General features: G+C 44.6%; 1 protein-coding gene across 1 annotated transcript; it reads left to right on the plus strand.

The window, feature by feature from the left end:
* The first annotated feature begins 9,451 nt into the window (after positions 1 to 9,451).
* LOC106604357 (thymosin beta 2) lies at positions 9,452 to 14,798 on the plus strand. Its single transcript, XM_014198912.3, has 3 exons — positions 9,452 to 9,659; positions 12,279 to 12,383; positions 13,120 to 14,798. The coding sequence occupies exons 2-3, from the start codon at positions 12,284 to 12,286 to the stop codon at positions 13,155 to 13,157; spliced, it is 138 nt and encodes a 45-aa protein (XP_014054387.1). The 5' UTR covers positions 9,452 to 9,659; positions 12,279 to 12,283; the 3' UTR covers positions 13,158 to 14,798.
* The last annotated feature ends 984 nt before the right edge of the window (positions 14,799 to 15,782 follow it).

The raw sequence follows: 15,782 nt of genomic DNA on the forward strand, positions 1-15,782 counted from the left end.
TTTGTGTATATCCTAAATCAACAGGCATATACAGGCACACCGCACAGTCGGTTTTGGAACGGTGTAAAGCTTCTAAGCAATAATCTCTCTACTGTCAGTTCATCTGTGTTCTCCCTGTGTATAGCACTGCTGCACCCATGTGGCCATTCATAGACATTCCACCTTCAAAACCCACAACCGCCCAAGTAGGCCTAACATTTATAAAGCACCTAACTCAGTCATGCACCTTCTACATGCTACAGACCATGTCGTTTCACCACTGCTATGAAACATCATGAATCAGACACTGGGTTCTTTGAGATAAATAACAGACTACTTTAATGAAAACAAGTTTAGACGTTTGTTAGGATCTTCAATGACTTGCTGCAGATTTTTCTGACAGGTCATTTCTATTGGTCAGACTGACCTTTGTGTAGTGAAGTTTTCAGCAATGTTAACATTTACAACACAAAGGTTAATGGAAGAGATTGAACACAGAGTGAAGATCACAGCCGGTTTCCTCTTTCGTCCACACACACATACTGTATACAGCACACACACACACACACACACACACACACACACACACACACACACACACACACACACACACACACACACACACACACACACTCATAAAAGCTTTCACAGACTTCAAAACAATCTCTACACAAAAACTACATAGAGCTGTCCCAACAGCAGAGCTTTCTTTTCAGCACCGTGGAGTGAATCCTTACCACTGCTACACCTGGCTATCAGCAGAGCCTTGTCTGGCAGCGAAACACTTCATTCAGCCTCATTTACTGCCTTTTAAAAGAAACATAGCTGATATGGCTAAGGGGACATCAATATTGCATAAGGGGATGACGTGGAGATAAGAGGCAATCCGTAATTTAAATTAAGACATTAATGAGCGAGCCAGGATGGACGTAGTCAAAATAACTTTTTGTTCAGCACTTTTGAAATGTACAGCGACAGAATTCAGAATATGGGCCATTCTTACAATATTCTCCATGTACACCAAGTCAGAACCGTAGGACAAATAAAGGGGGCATATAAGCAGACAATGAAAGCTCTTACAATATTCAATGATTACATTTCTCTAAAACAGGCTATAGGCTACATGTGCACCACCAAGTCAGAACAGTAGGCTAAGTTATGAGGGGGAAAGGGACCAAATTATTAGGATGAGGCACATGGGCTACTAACACAACATACACGTAGCATTACTTTCTTAGCTACAGTATACATATCTCCCTGGCATATTACGTAATTGATGCAGCAGCATACAATACATTTTTGGACTCACCTTGTTGTGCTGTGCTCACTTGAACAGTAATGGAACGCAGCGGTCCTTATTATGGGCAAATGTTGTACAACTTTTGGCATTTTCTTGGTTTATGATGCTTTCAAGACAACTGGGATTTCTGAAAGGTCGAATCACGTTGTCAGTGATCTTCAGGTCGGAGCTCAAGAAAGAGTCCTGAGCTCCTGACTTTGAATTCCCAGTCGGAGCTAGTTATTTTCTCCGAGTTCCCAGTTGTCTTGAACTCACTGAAGTCTGAGATTTTCCAGTTGTTTTGAACGCAGCAGAAGTCATGCTGGATTGACAGCATGGCCAATGCATTCAACCTTTTCTGGCCCATGGTGTTGAATTTGTATCCTTTTAAGCTTGGAAAAGGAGACCCTTAAACCCAGGCATGGACCACACACCAACTCCACTGAATAGCAGGCTGGTGATTGCTTTGCAATGCTTGCAGTTAGCCATTGATTCCTTCCAAACCACTCATTGTTGAATTTGCGATTACACTTGTTGTGTAATGTTTATTTCCAATGGCTGATGACCACCGATACGGTTTATCTATAATTTCTCTTCATTATTTATCTTCATATGACAAGGATTGAAAAGGATTTGCCAGTAGATTGTTGATTTAATTCATGATGATGACTGCTTGTCTAGCTTGCTAGCTAAGATTTTGAAAGTATGATGTTAACATGATCCGTCCAATCAAAGCTGCTGTAGATATGTGATTTGACTTCATTTTATCTGATGCCAATGACCTTCAGCCTTCTTGGATGGGCACTTCTAATGTAACTCTATGGCAGCACCCAAGGGACTTGAATTTTGGAGATCTCCCCATAGATTTTGCAGTGACATAGTGTCCCCATGAGAGACAGAACACAGAGCAAATCACCTCACAACTAGAGAACATTACCAACCCCTACACTCTGTATTTTCCGCTGGCTGCCCCACCACCACAGAAAACACTGAGCTAGGCTGAACACCTGCATTTTGGAGCTGCCTTTAAAAAAAGAAACCATGTTTGTATGCAGCTTTATTAACTGAATATTTTTAGGGACACATCTACTCATTCAAAGGTTTTTCTTTATTTTTACTATATTGTAGAATAATAGTGAAGACATCAAAACTATGAAAAACCACATATGGAACCATGTAGTAACCAAAAAATGTGTCAAAATATATTTTAGATTTGAGATTCTTCAAAGTAGCCACCCTTTGCCTTGATGACAGCTTTGCACACTCTTGGCATTCTCTCAACCAGCTTCATGAGGTAGTCACTGGAATGCTTTTCCAACAGTCTTGAAGGAGTTCCCGCATTTTATTTATTTATTTATTTCACCAGGTAGGCAAGTTGAGAACAAGTTCTCATTTACAATTGCGACCTGGCCAAGATAAAGCAAAGCAGTTTGACACATACAACAACACAGAGTTAGACATGGAGTAAAACAAACCTACAGTCAATAATATAGTAGAAAAATAAGTCTATATACAAAGTGAGCAAATGAGGTGAGATAAGGAAGGTAAAGGCAAAAAAGGCCATGGTGGCGAAGTAAATACAATACAGCAAGTAAAACACTGGAATGGTAGATTTGCAGTGGAAGAAAGTGCAAAGTAGAAATAGAAATAATGGGGTGCAAAGGAGCAAAATAAATAAATACAGTAGGGGAAGTGGTAGTTGTTTGGGCAAAATTATAGATGGGCTATGTACAGGTGCAGTAATCTGTGAGCTGCTCTGACAGCTGGTGCTTAAAGCTAGTGAGGGAGATAAGTGCTTCCAGTTTTAAAGATTTTTGTAGTTCGTTCCAGTCATTGGCAGCAGAGAACTGGAAGGAGAGCAGGGTCCTGTAGATGACCTGGAGCCAATGTGTTTGGCAACGAGTATGAAGCGAGGGCCAGCCAACGAGAGCATACATGTCGCAGTGGTGGGTAGTATATGGGGCTTTGGTGACAAAACTGATGGCACTGTGATAGACTGCATCCAATTTATTGAGTAGGGTATTGGAGGCTATTTTGTAAATGACGTCGCCGAAGTCGAGGATCGGTAGGATGGTCAGTTTTACGAGGGTATGTTTGGCAGCATGAGTGAAAGATGCTTTGTTGCGAAATAGGAAGCAAATTCTAGATTTAACTTTGGATTGGAGATGTTTGATGTGAGTCTGGAAGGAGAGTTTACAGTCTAACCAGACACCTAGGTATTTGTAGTTGTCCACATATTCTAAGTCAGAACCGTCCAGAGTAGTGATGCTGGATGGGCGGGCAGGTGCAGGCAGCGATCGGTTGAAGACCATGCATTTAGTTTTACTTGTATTTAAGAGCAGTTGGAGGCCACGGAAGGAGAGTTGTATGGCATTGAAGCTTGTCTGGAGGGTAGTTAACACAGTGTCCAAAGAAGGGCCAGAAGTATACAGAATGGTGTCGTCTGCGTAGAGGTGGATCAGAGACTCACCAGCAGCAAGAACGACATCATTGATGTATACAGAGAAAAGAGTCGGCCCAAGAATTGAACCCTGTGGCACCCCCATAGAGACTGCCAGAGGCCCGGACAACAGGCCCTCCGATTTGACACACTGAACTCTATCAGAGAAGTAGTTGGTGAACCGGGCGAGGCAATCATTTGAGAAACCAAGGCTATTGAGTCTGCCGATGAGGATGTGGTGATTGACAGAGTCGAAAGCCTTGGCCAGGTCAATGAATAAGGATGCACAGTATTGTTTCTTATCGATGGCGGTTAAGATATCGTTTAGGACCTTGAGCATGGCTGAGGTGCACCCATGACCAGCTCTGAAATCAGATTGCATATTTGCTGAGCACTTGTTGGCTGCTTTTCCTTCACTCTGCGGTCCAACTCATCCCAAACCATCACAATTGGGTTGAGGTCGGGTGATTGTGGAGGCCAGGTCATCTGATGCAGCACTCCATCACTCTCCTTCTTGGTCAAATAGCCCTTACACAGCCTGGAGGTGTGTTGGGTCATTGTCCTGTTGAAAAACAAATGATATTCCCACTAAGCCCAAACCAGAAGGGATGGCGTATCGCTGCATAATACTGTGGTACCATGCTGTTAAAGTGTGCCTTGAATTCTAAATAAATCACAGACAGTGTCACCAGCAAAGCGCCCCCACACCTCCATGCTTCATGGTGGGAACCACACAGGCGGAGATCATCCGTTCACCTACTCTGCGTCTCACAAAGACACTGCGGTTGGAACCAAAAATGTCAAATTTGGACTCATCAAACCAAAGGACAGATTTCCACCGGTCTAATGTCCATTGCTCATGTTTCTTGGCCCAAGCAAGTCTCTTCTTATTATTGGTGTCCTTTAGCAGTGGTCTCTTTGCAGAAATTCAACCATGAAGGCCTGATTCTCGCAGTCTCCTCTGAACAGTTGATGTTGAGATGTGTCTGATACTTGAACTCTGTGAAGCATTTATTTTGGCTGCAATTTGAGGTCCAGTGAACTCTAATGAACTTATCCTCTGCAGAAGAGGTAACTCTGGGTCTTCCTTTCCTGTGGCAGTCCTCATGACAGCCCCCTCAGGAGGGTAAAAAGATTTGGCATGGGGCCCTCGGAACCTCAAAAAGTAATACAGCTACACCATCGAGAGCATCTTGACTGACTGCGTCACCGCTTGGTATGGCAAATGCACTGCCCTTGACCGCAAAGCGCTAGAGGGTGTTGCGGACAGCCCAGTACGTCAGCGGAGCTGAGCTCCCTGCCAAACAGGAACTCTGTATCAGGAAGGCAGGCTCTGAGACAGCTTCTCCCCCCAAGCCATAAGACTGCTAAATAGCCAGACTGTTAAATAGTCAATTAATGGTACTCAAACTATCTGCACTGACTCTACCCTACGCACACTCACTATACAGTTTATACACACCATATACACACACTCACTCACTCACACACACTACATTGACGCTCCCACGCAAAACCCACACACATTCACATACACCACATACGTACACACAAACACACAAACACATAGCGACACAACACAAACACATACATTCACATCACAAACACACATTCACTTTTATACTCATCATATGCTGCTGCTACTCTGTTCTTTATTTTACTCTTGTTATCTATCCTGATGCCTAGTCACTTTACCTTGCCTTCATGTACATATCTACCTCAGATACCTTATTATTATCTATCCTGATGTCTAGTCACTTTACCTTGCCTTCATGTACATATCTACCTCAGATACCTACATATCTACCTCTAATACCTTATTATTATCTATCCTGATGCCTAGTCACTTTACCCTGCCTTCATGTACATATGTACCTGAAATACCTTATTATTATCTATCCTGATGCCTAGTCACTTTACCCTGCCTTCATGTACATATCTACCTCAAATACCTTATTATTATCTATCCTGATGCCTAGTCACTTTACACTGCCTTCATGTACATATCTACCTCAAACATCTTATTATTATCTATCCTGATGTCTAGTCACTTTACCCTGCCTTCATGTACATATCTACCTCAGATACCTTATTATTATCTATCCTGACGTCTAGTCACTTTACCCTGTCTTCATGTACATATCTACCTCAGATACCTTATTATCTATCCTGATGCCTAGTCACTTTACCCTGCCTTCATGTACACATCTACCTCTAATACCTTATTATCATCTATCCTGATGCCTAGTCACTTTACCTTGCCTTCATGTACATATCTACCTCAAATACCTTATTATTATCTATCCTGATCTCTTGTCACTTTACCCTGCCTTCATGTACATATCTACCTCAAATACCTTATTATTATCTATCCTGATGCCTAGTCACTTTACCCTGCCTTCATGTACATATCTACCTGAAATACCTTATTATTATCTATCCTGATACCTAGTCACTTTACCCTGCCTTCATGTACACATCTACCTCTAATACTTTATTATTATTATATATCCTGATGCCTAGTCCCTATACCCTGCCTTCATGTACATATCTACCTCAGATACCTTATTATTATCTATCCTGATCCCTAGTCACTTTACCCTGCCTTCATGTACATATCTACCTGAAATACCTTATTATTATCTATCCTGATGCCTAGTCACTTTACCCTGCCTTCATGTACACATCTACCTCAAACATCTTATTATTATCTATCCTGATGTCTAGTCACTTTACCCTGCCTTCATGTACATATCTACCTCAGATACCTTATTATTATCTATCCTGATGTCTAGTCACTTTACCCTGCCTTCATGTACACATCTACCTCAGATACCTTATTATTATCTATCCTGATGCCTAGTCACTTTACCCTGCCTTCATGTACACATCTACCTCTAATATCTTATTATTATCTATCCTGATGCCTAGTCACTTTACCCTGCCTTCATGTACATATCTACCTGAAATACATTATTATTATCTATCCTGATGCCTAGTCACTTTACCCTGCCTTCATGTACACATCTACCTCTAATATCTTATTATTATCTATCCTGATGCCTAGTCACTTTACCTTGCCTTCATGTACATATCTACCTCAAATACCTTATTATTATCTATCCTGATCTCTTGTCACTTTACCCTGCCTTCATGTACATATCTACCTGAAATACCTTATTATTATCTATCCTGATGCCTAGTCACTTTACCCTGCCTTCATGTACATATCTACCTCAAATACCTTATTATTATCTATCCTGATACCTAGTAACATTACCCTGCCTTCATGTACATATCTACCTCAAATACCTTATTATTATCTATCCTGATGCCTAGTCACTTTACCCTGCCTTCATGTACATATCTACCTCAAATATCTTATTATTATCTATCCTGATGTCTAGTCACTTTACCCTGCCTTCATGTACATATCTACCTCAGATACCTTATTATTATCTATCCTGATGACTAGTCACTTTATCCTGCCTTCATGTACATATCTACCTCAGATACCTTATTATTATCTATCCTGACGTCTAGTCAATTTACCCTGTCTTCATATACATATCTACCTCAGATACCTTATTATCTATCCTGACGTCTAGTCACTTTACCCTGTCTTCATGTACATATCAACATTGATCTGGTACTGGTACTCCCTGTATATAGCTCTACATTGATCTGGTACTCCCTGTATATAGCTCCACATTGACCTGGTACTGGTACTCCCTGTATATAGCTCCACATTGATCTGGTACTGGTACTCCCTGTATATAGCTCCACATTGATCTGGTACTGGTACTCCCTGTATATAGCTCCACATTGATCTGGTACTGGTACTCCCTGTATATAGCTCCACATTGATCTGGTACTGGTACTCCCTGTATATAGCTCCACATTGATCTGGTACTGTTACTCCCTGTATATAGCTCCACATTGATGTGGTACTTCCTGTATATAGCTCCAGATTGATCTGGTACTTCCTGTATATAGCTACACATTGATCTGGTACTGGTACTCCCTGTATATAGCTCCACATTGATCTGGTACTGGTACTCCCTGTATATAGCTCCACATTGATGTGGTACTTCCTGTATATAGATCCAGATTGATCTGGTACTGGTACTCCCTGTATCTAGCTCAATTCCTGTGTATTTTGTACCTTGTGTTACTATTACTAAATTCTGCATTGTTGGTTAAGGGCTTGTAAGTAAACATTTCACGGTAAAGTCTACACCAGCTGTATTCAGAGCATGTGACAAATAAAATCTGATTTGGAAGTGAGTTAGGAGCTGTACATTTCCACAATTACCACTAGAGGGCACTGCAGACTGCTAGTGTGCACCTCTGAGAATGGGCACTAATTAATGTGTCCCAAATAGCACCGTATTCCCTACATAGTGCACTACTTTTGACCAGTGTTCATTATTCCCCACATGACATAGGGTGCCATTTGGGACATAGACCATGACTCATTGATGATTTCACAGTGATGGTAAACCACCCATCACCTTGTCTACCCAGGACATTAAGCATAATCACCACACATATCACAACCTACTAGAGGATACTACCAAACTGACCTGTTCCCATCCTGGAGGAGGGAAGTAAACCACCCATCACCTTGTCTACCCAGGACATTAAGCATAATCACCACACATATCACAACCTACTAGAGGATACTACCAAACTGACCTGTTCCCATCCTGGAGGAGGGAAGTAAACCACCCATCACCTTGTCTACCCAGGACATTAAGCATAATCACCACACATATCACAACCTACTAGAGGATACTACCAAACTGACCTGTTCCCATCCTGGAGGAGGCGAGAGGTGTGTGTGTGTGTGTGTGTGTGTGTGTGTGTGTGTGTGTGTGTGTGTGTGTGTGTGTGTGTGTGTGTGTGTGTGTGTGTGTGTGTGTGTGTGTGTGTGTGTGTGTGTGTGTGTGTGTGTGTGTGTGTGTGTGTGTGTGTGTGTGTGTACGGGTCACCAAATGTCAAAAACCAAAGTCCTGCTATAAATGAGTCATGTCTTATTTTAATCCACTGTTTCAGGTTGGAGAGATATGAGTGAGCAGCCTGTTCTAAAATAGACATGAGCAGGGGCCATCCCCTGTCCAGCCATGCCGTATGTAACAGCCTGTAATACAATCCTCTGGGAGATGTAAGGGTTTTAATCAAAGAAGGTATGATGTCAGCTAATGGATGTACTGTATGTGCTGTGTACAGAGGGTTCATTCCTACTGGCTGACTCCTTCTAATGGGTCTGTTCAGACACGGTACACTATTCCCTATATAGTGCACTAATTTTGACCAGAACACCATTGGCCCTGGTATAAAGGGAATAGGGTGCCATTTGGTACAAAAACATTCATCCATGAAGGAAAAATATTAGAAAACTATATACTGTACAGACAAAAGACAGTATTTAGAAAAGGTCAATAGTATTATCAAAACCAATTGAATTATTTTACTTATTTTACTAAATAATTGTATTTTGAGACATTCAAGTGTTACGTCATCTGTCCCTGACTTCAGAATGCCAATACCCCAAAATCACCTCAGTGCATTGATTAAATAGTGCATCATATGCTATCTTCATGAGCAGTACAGCACAGCACGACAGCCTGCTGTTGGTTGGCTCTTCCACCAATGTCTTTCCTGGAGAACATGAATATTAACTAGATGAAGAAAGAGAAGGGAAACGGCAGACTTATCGTTCTCTCTCTCTCTCTCTGCCTATCTTTTAGTGCTTCCTCTCTCCCCCTCCCTCTCAGTTTCTCCCTCCTCCCCTCCTCCCCATCTCCCCTCCTCCCTCCTCCCTTTTTCTCTCTTAAACCCACACCCTGGTGCAGACCTAGACGTGCAGAAACCGGAAGACACTCACAGCCTTGTCTACTTCCATCTCTTTCCAACCTTGCCCTGGAGGATTAAAGCACACTGCTGTGTGGAACAAAGGTAAGCCTCAGTCTCTCTCCTCTCTCTCCTCTCTCTCGCTCTCTCTCTCTCCCCCATTTGTATTTATTTTGCTTTGTCTCTGTGTACTGAAACAAAGGATCTGGGTTGTGGCTGAACACTGATGTGTACTGATCTGATGGAGGAATGGAAGGATAGAGAGAATGAATTAATGAAAATATAGATGGAGAGAGTAAGAGGTGCTGTGGTAGGATTTGAGTAGAGCAGGGTTATAAAGTGAGCAATGCAGGATTGAGTTGAGTTGGTCTGGGGCTGAGGTAGGGCTGGGGTGGGGCTGAACTAGGGCTGGGGTTGAGGCTGAGGTAGGGCTGAGGTAGGGCTGGGATGGGGCTGAGGTAGGGCTGGGATGGGGCTGAGGTAGGGCTGGGGTTGAGGCTGAGGTAGGACTGAGGTAGGGCTGGGATGGGGCTGAACTAGGCTGGGATGGGGCTGAGGTAGGGCTGGGGTTGAGGATGAGGTAGGGCTGAGGTAGGGCTGGGCTGGGGCTGAACTAGGCTGGGATGGGGCTGAGGTAGGGCTGGGATGGGGCTGAACTAGGGCTGGGATGGGGCTGAACTAGGGCTGGGATGGGGCTGAACTAGGCCTGGGATGGGGCTGAACTAGGGCTGGGATGGGGCTGAACTAGGGCTGGGATGGGGCTGAGGTAGGGCTGGGATGGGGCTGAACTAGGGCTGGGATGGGGCTGAACTAGGGCTGGGATGGGGCTGAGGTAGGGCTGGGATGGGGCTGAACTAGGGCTGGGATGGGGCTGAGGTAGGGCTGGGATGGGGCTGAACTAGGGCTGGGATGGGGCTGAGGTAGGGCTGGGATGGGGCTGAGGTAGGGCTGGGATGGGGCTGAACTAGGGCTGGGATGGGGCTGAACTAGGGCTGGGATGGGGCTGAGGTAGGGCTGGGATGGGGCTGAACTAGGGCTGGGATGGGGCTGAGGTAGGGCTGGGATGGGGCTGAACTAGGCCTGGGATGGGGCTGAGGTAGGGCTGGGATGGGGCTGAACTAGGGCATGGATGGGGCTGAGGTAGGGCTGGGATGGGGCTGAACTAGGGCTGGGATGGGGCTGAGGTAGGGCTGGGCTATGAAAGGGGCAATGCTAGCCAGGAGCGCATTTTAATATTGTGGAACAGTGCTGAGACTTAGGGGGAGACAAGACGGCAAGGATGCAGAGATTAGAAGGTGAATAGGAAGAGAGAGAGAGAGAGAGACTGCAGAGGGATAGAACAAAGAGACCAGCTCTAGTGAATGGAGAAAGAGAGAGAGAGAGAGAGAGAGAGAGAGAGAGAGAGAGAGAGAGAGAGAGAGAGAGAGAGAGAGAGAGAGAGCAGGGTAGACAGATAGGCAGAATGGCTGGTGTCATGTTGGAGGCAGAATAGCTGGTGTCATGTTGGAGGCAGAATGGCTGGTGTCATGTTGGAGGCAGAATGGCTGGTGTCATGTTGGAGGCAGAATGGCTGGTGTCATGTTGGAGGCAGAATGGCTGGTGTCATTTACATGTCTTTGGTGTGTGTGTGTGTGTGTGTGTGTGTGTGTGTGTGTGTGTGTGTGTGTGTGTGTGTGTGTGTGTGTGTGTGTGTGTGTGTGTGTGTGTGTGTGTGTGTGTGTGTGTGTGTGTGTGTGTGTGTGTGTGTGTGTGTGTGTGTGGACGAAAGAGGAAACCGGCTGTGACCTTCACTCTGTGTTCAGTCTCTCCCAATAACCTTTGTTGTAAAAAGCACATATCTGTCATCTTCTGTTCAACACCATGACACACATGAACAGAAAGGATTCTACCAAGGTTCCCAACGCAAGATTCTGCCTGTGTAGCTTGTTTGTCAGCTGGTCTTACAGGTACCAGCCAAGGTCAAATAACTGACACATGATGATTTCTCTCTGCCTCTCCCTCCTCCCTCTCCTTTTCTCTCCCTCCCTCGTTTCCTCCCTGCTCCATCTCTCTCTCTCCCGCCCTCATTTCCTCCCTTCCTCCCTGCTCCATCTCTCTCTCCCTCCCTGCTCCACTCTCTCTCTCCTCCTGCTCCATCTCTCTCTCCTTCTCTTTCCCTCCCTGCTCCATCTCTCTCTATTCCCTGCTCCATCTATCTCTCCTTCTCTCTCCCTCCGTGCTCCATCTCTCTCCTTTTCCCTCCCTCCCTGCTCCATCTCTCTCTCCTTCTCTCTCTCTCCCTGCTCCATCTCTTTCTTCCTCTCTCTCCCTCCCTGCTCCATCTCTCTCTTCCTCTCTCTCCCTCCCTGCTCTATCTCTCTCTTCCTCTCTCTCCCTCCCTGCTCCATCTCTCTCTCCTCTCTCCCTCCCTGCTCCATCTCTCTCTTCTTCTCTCTCCCTCCCTGCTCCATCTCTCTTCCTCTCTCTCCTTCTCTATCCCTCCCTGCTCCATCTCTCTCTCCTTCTCCCTCCCTCCCTGCTCCATCTCTCTCCCTCCCTGCTCCATCCCTCTCTCCTTCTCTCTCCCTCCCTGCTCCATCGCTCTCTCTCCCCCTCCCTGCTCCATCTCTCTCTATCACTCCCTGCTCCATCTCTCTCTCTCTCCCTCCCTGCCCCATCTCTCTCTCTCCCCCCTTGCTCCATCTCTCTCTCTCCTTCCCTGCTCCATCTCTCTCTCCTTCACAGCAACTATGTCTGACAAACCTGACCTGACAGAGATCACCTGCTTCGACAAGACCAAACTGAAGAAGACTGAGACGAAAGAGAAGAACCCCCTGCCAACCAAAGAGAGTGAGTGATCATGTGTTTTAAAGGGTGTTGTAAGGGAAGGTTTGCCTCTGCAGTTCTCTCTCTCTCTCTATTCAATTCAAGGGGCTTTATTGGCATGGGAAACATATGTTAACATTGCCAAAGTAGGTGAAGTAGATAACATACAAAAGTGAAATAAACAATAGAAATGAACAGTAAACATTACACTCATAGAAGTTCCAAAAGAATAATGACATTTCAAATGTCATATTATGTATATATACAGTGTTGTAACGATGTACAAATGGTTAAAGTACAAAAGGGAAAATAAATAAACATAAATATGGGTTGTATTTACAATGGTGTTTGTTCTTCACTGGTTGACCTTTTCTTGTGGTAACAGGTCACAAATCTTGCTGCTGTGATGGCAAACTGTGATATTTCACCCAGTAGATATGGGAGAATATCAAAATCGGGTTTGTTTTCTAATTCTTTGTGGATCTCTCTCTCTCATAGGTGGTCAGTTCGACCGCTGTCGACCGTCCTTTAGGCCTGCAGTATACAAATACTTGTCTACTACAAATCACTGAATCAGCAACATCACTCTCTCCCTATAGGCCCAGGTCAAAGTAGTGCACTATCTAAGGAACAGGGTACCATTTGGGACAGACACTGTATCGTCTCTGCAATGCAACCACACCACCGGAGCCCAACTCACATTCAAATCTCCATACAGATGTGTGCACTGACATGCCTGTCCTCCTGTCTTCTGTTTTAGCCATTGAACAGGAAAGGAAAGGGGACGCGACGCCTTGATGTGACTTGGTGAAGAGGACGTGAGGAGGAAAACAGGAGAGGCAGAGATGCCGTCAACAAAAGCACTTTGTTTTGACTGTCTGTCTGTCTCAGTATTCTACTTGAAGTTACTTTGTATTGTATAACAGGGTGCTGTAGGGCCCCGGGAGATGCAGTAGTGGAGGAGGGTACATGGGCTGCATCCCTAATGTCACCCTATTCCTTATATAGTGCAATAATATTGACCTGGTCCACTATATAGGGAATATGGTGCCATTTGGGACACAGATTGACATCTTCACAGGGGTCTCTCTATCATCAGGGGAATATAGTTGTAGCCTGGCTGCCAGGATGGTTCTGCTTTAAATAAGTATTGGGCCAGAAACAACACCTAGCCTTTACTCCCTAGCCTCTAACCCTTTACTCCCTAACCTCTAACCCTTTACTCCCTAACCTCTAACCCTTTACTCCCTAGCCTCTAACCCTTTACTCCCTAGCCTCTAACCCTTTACTCCCTAACCTCTAACCCTTTACTCCCTAACCTCTAACCCTTTACTCCCTAGCCTCTAACCCTTTACTCCCTAGCCTCTAACCCTTTACTCCCTAACCTCTAACCCTTTACTCCCTAGCCTCTAACCCTTTACTCCCTAACCTCTAACCCTTTACTCCCTAGCCTCTAACCCTTTACTCCCTAACCTCTAACCCTTTACTCCCTAGCCTCTAACCCTTTACTCCCTAGCCTCTAACCCTTTACTCCCTAACCTCTAACCCTTTACTCCCTAGCCTCTAACCCTTTACTCCCTAGCCTCTACCCCTTTACTCCCTAGCCTCTAACCCTTTACTCCCTAACCTCTAACCCTTTACTCCCTAACCTCTACCCCTTTACTCCCTAGCCTCTAACCCTTTACTCCCTAACCTCTAACCCTTTACTCCCTAACCTCTAACCCTTTACTCCCTAGCCTCTAACCCTTTACTCCCTAGCCTCTAACCCTTTACTCCCTAGCCTCTAACCCTTTACTCCCTAGCCTCTAACCCTTTACTCCCTAACCTCTACCCCTTTACTCCCTAGCCTCTAACCCTTTACTCCCTAGCCTCTAACCCTTTACTCCCTAGCCTCTAACCCTTTACTCCCTAACCTCTAACCCTTTACTCCCTAACCTCTAACCCTTTACTCCCTAGCCTCTAACCCTTTACTCCCTAACCTCTAACCCTTTACTCCCTAGCCTCTACCCCCTTACTCCCTAGCCGTTACCCCCTAGTCTCTACCCCCTTACTCCCTAGCACTTACCACCTAGCCTCTAGCCTCTAACCCTTTACTCCCTAGCCTCTACCCCCTTACTCCCTAGCCGTTACCCCCTAGTCTCTACCCCCTTACTCCCTAGCACTTACCACCTAGCCTCTAGCCTCTAACTCTTTACTCCCTAGCCTCTACCCCCTTACTCCCTAGCCGTTACCCCCTAGTCTCTACCCCCTTACTCCCTAGCACTTACCCCCTAGCCTCTACCCCCTAACTCTTACCCCCTAGGCTTCACCAAACCAAGTCAGGCATCCAGGCTAAGAGAGATCGGGGAGAGGAAGGTGGGGGGATTATGGAGGTATTTTCATAATTCACTTTTTACTTTTCTTTATGAAATAAAGACAAAAGGGTGTAATACAAAACAACAGATTTGAGTCTGACTTTCTCTGACGATGAATGATGTTTGAGAATAATATAGTAGTCTCAAAGGGGGTATGGACAGTCCCTACTGAGAATATATAGTGCATTAGACAAATACAGAATATATATATAAAATTAGACTACCAATACAATAAATTAAATAATACATGATTCTTGAGTGGATGGAATTATCATGGCAATAGTGGGTTTTTGCAGACAGTTTTTCCTGGGAGAGAAGTTAAATCAGCACATTCACACCTACAGTTTAGACATTTCATGAATCATAATTAATACATTTACAAGCCTGATATCACTGAAGTATTGAAAACCAGGTCAAAAACTCAGTCCAAAAATCTGAGATATATTTATTGCCCGTATACTTCTTGGTATACACACCCCTGTAAGGTAGACTGGTATCATTGATAACGAGTTACTATGACACTCATTCAGATCTTATTGTATTGTTTTAATGCAGGGCCGGTTCCAGGCATATATGACATAAGCGGTCGCTTAAGGCCCCCAGCTGCTAGGGGTCCCCTGATCAAGTGTTATTTTAAAAAATGTAGGAACTCAATCAGGGTCTCAATTTACTACTGAGCGTTAGAATAGTAGAATACACCAGGTGCTTTTCAAAATGTGGTTGTGCATAGGGCTGTGCGTTATACCGTATTTTACGATATACCGGTATTGATGCACGGACCGGTTTGGGTTTTTACTTTACCTTCTATAACGGTATTTGAATGTTTGGTTTGTTAAACGTGATACGTGGTGTGTAACGTCCATTTTTATAGTTTACTTCACTACTTCATTCATCTCTCTCTCTCTCTCTCCTTGACACCTTCCACACAGACCGAGCCCCACCCCCATCACACAAGGAGCGTATTTGTTGTTGCTGGACCATAAGACAGTTGTATTCAGTCTGCCTGGTCAATGCAGCACATGCAACAACGTTGATGACAACGATGCCATTTTCACTCTGCTTCTTAATA

The sequence above is a fragment of the Salmo salar genome, chromosome 05 (genome assembly GCF_965601325.2).
Source record: "Salmo salar chromosome 05, fSalSal1, whole genome shotgun sequence".
NCBI lineage: Eukaryota > Metazoa > Chordata > Actinopteri > Salmoniformes > Salmonidae > Salmo > Salmo salar.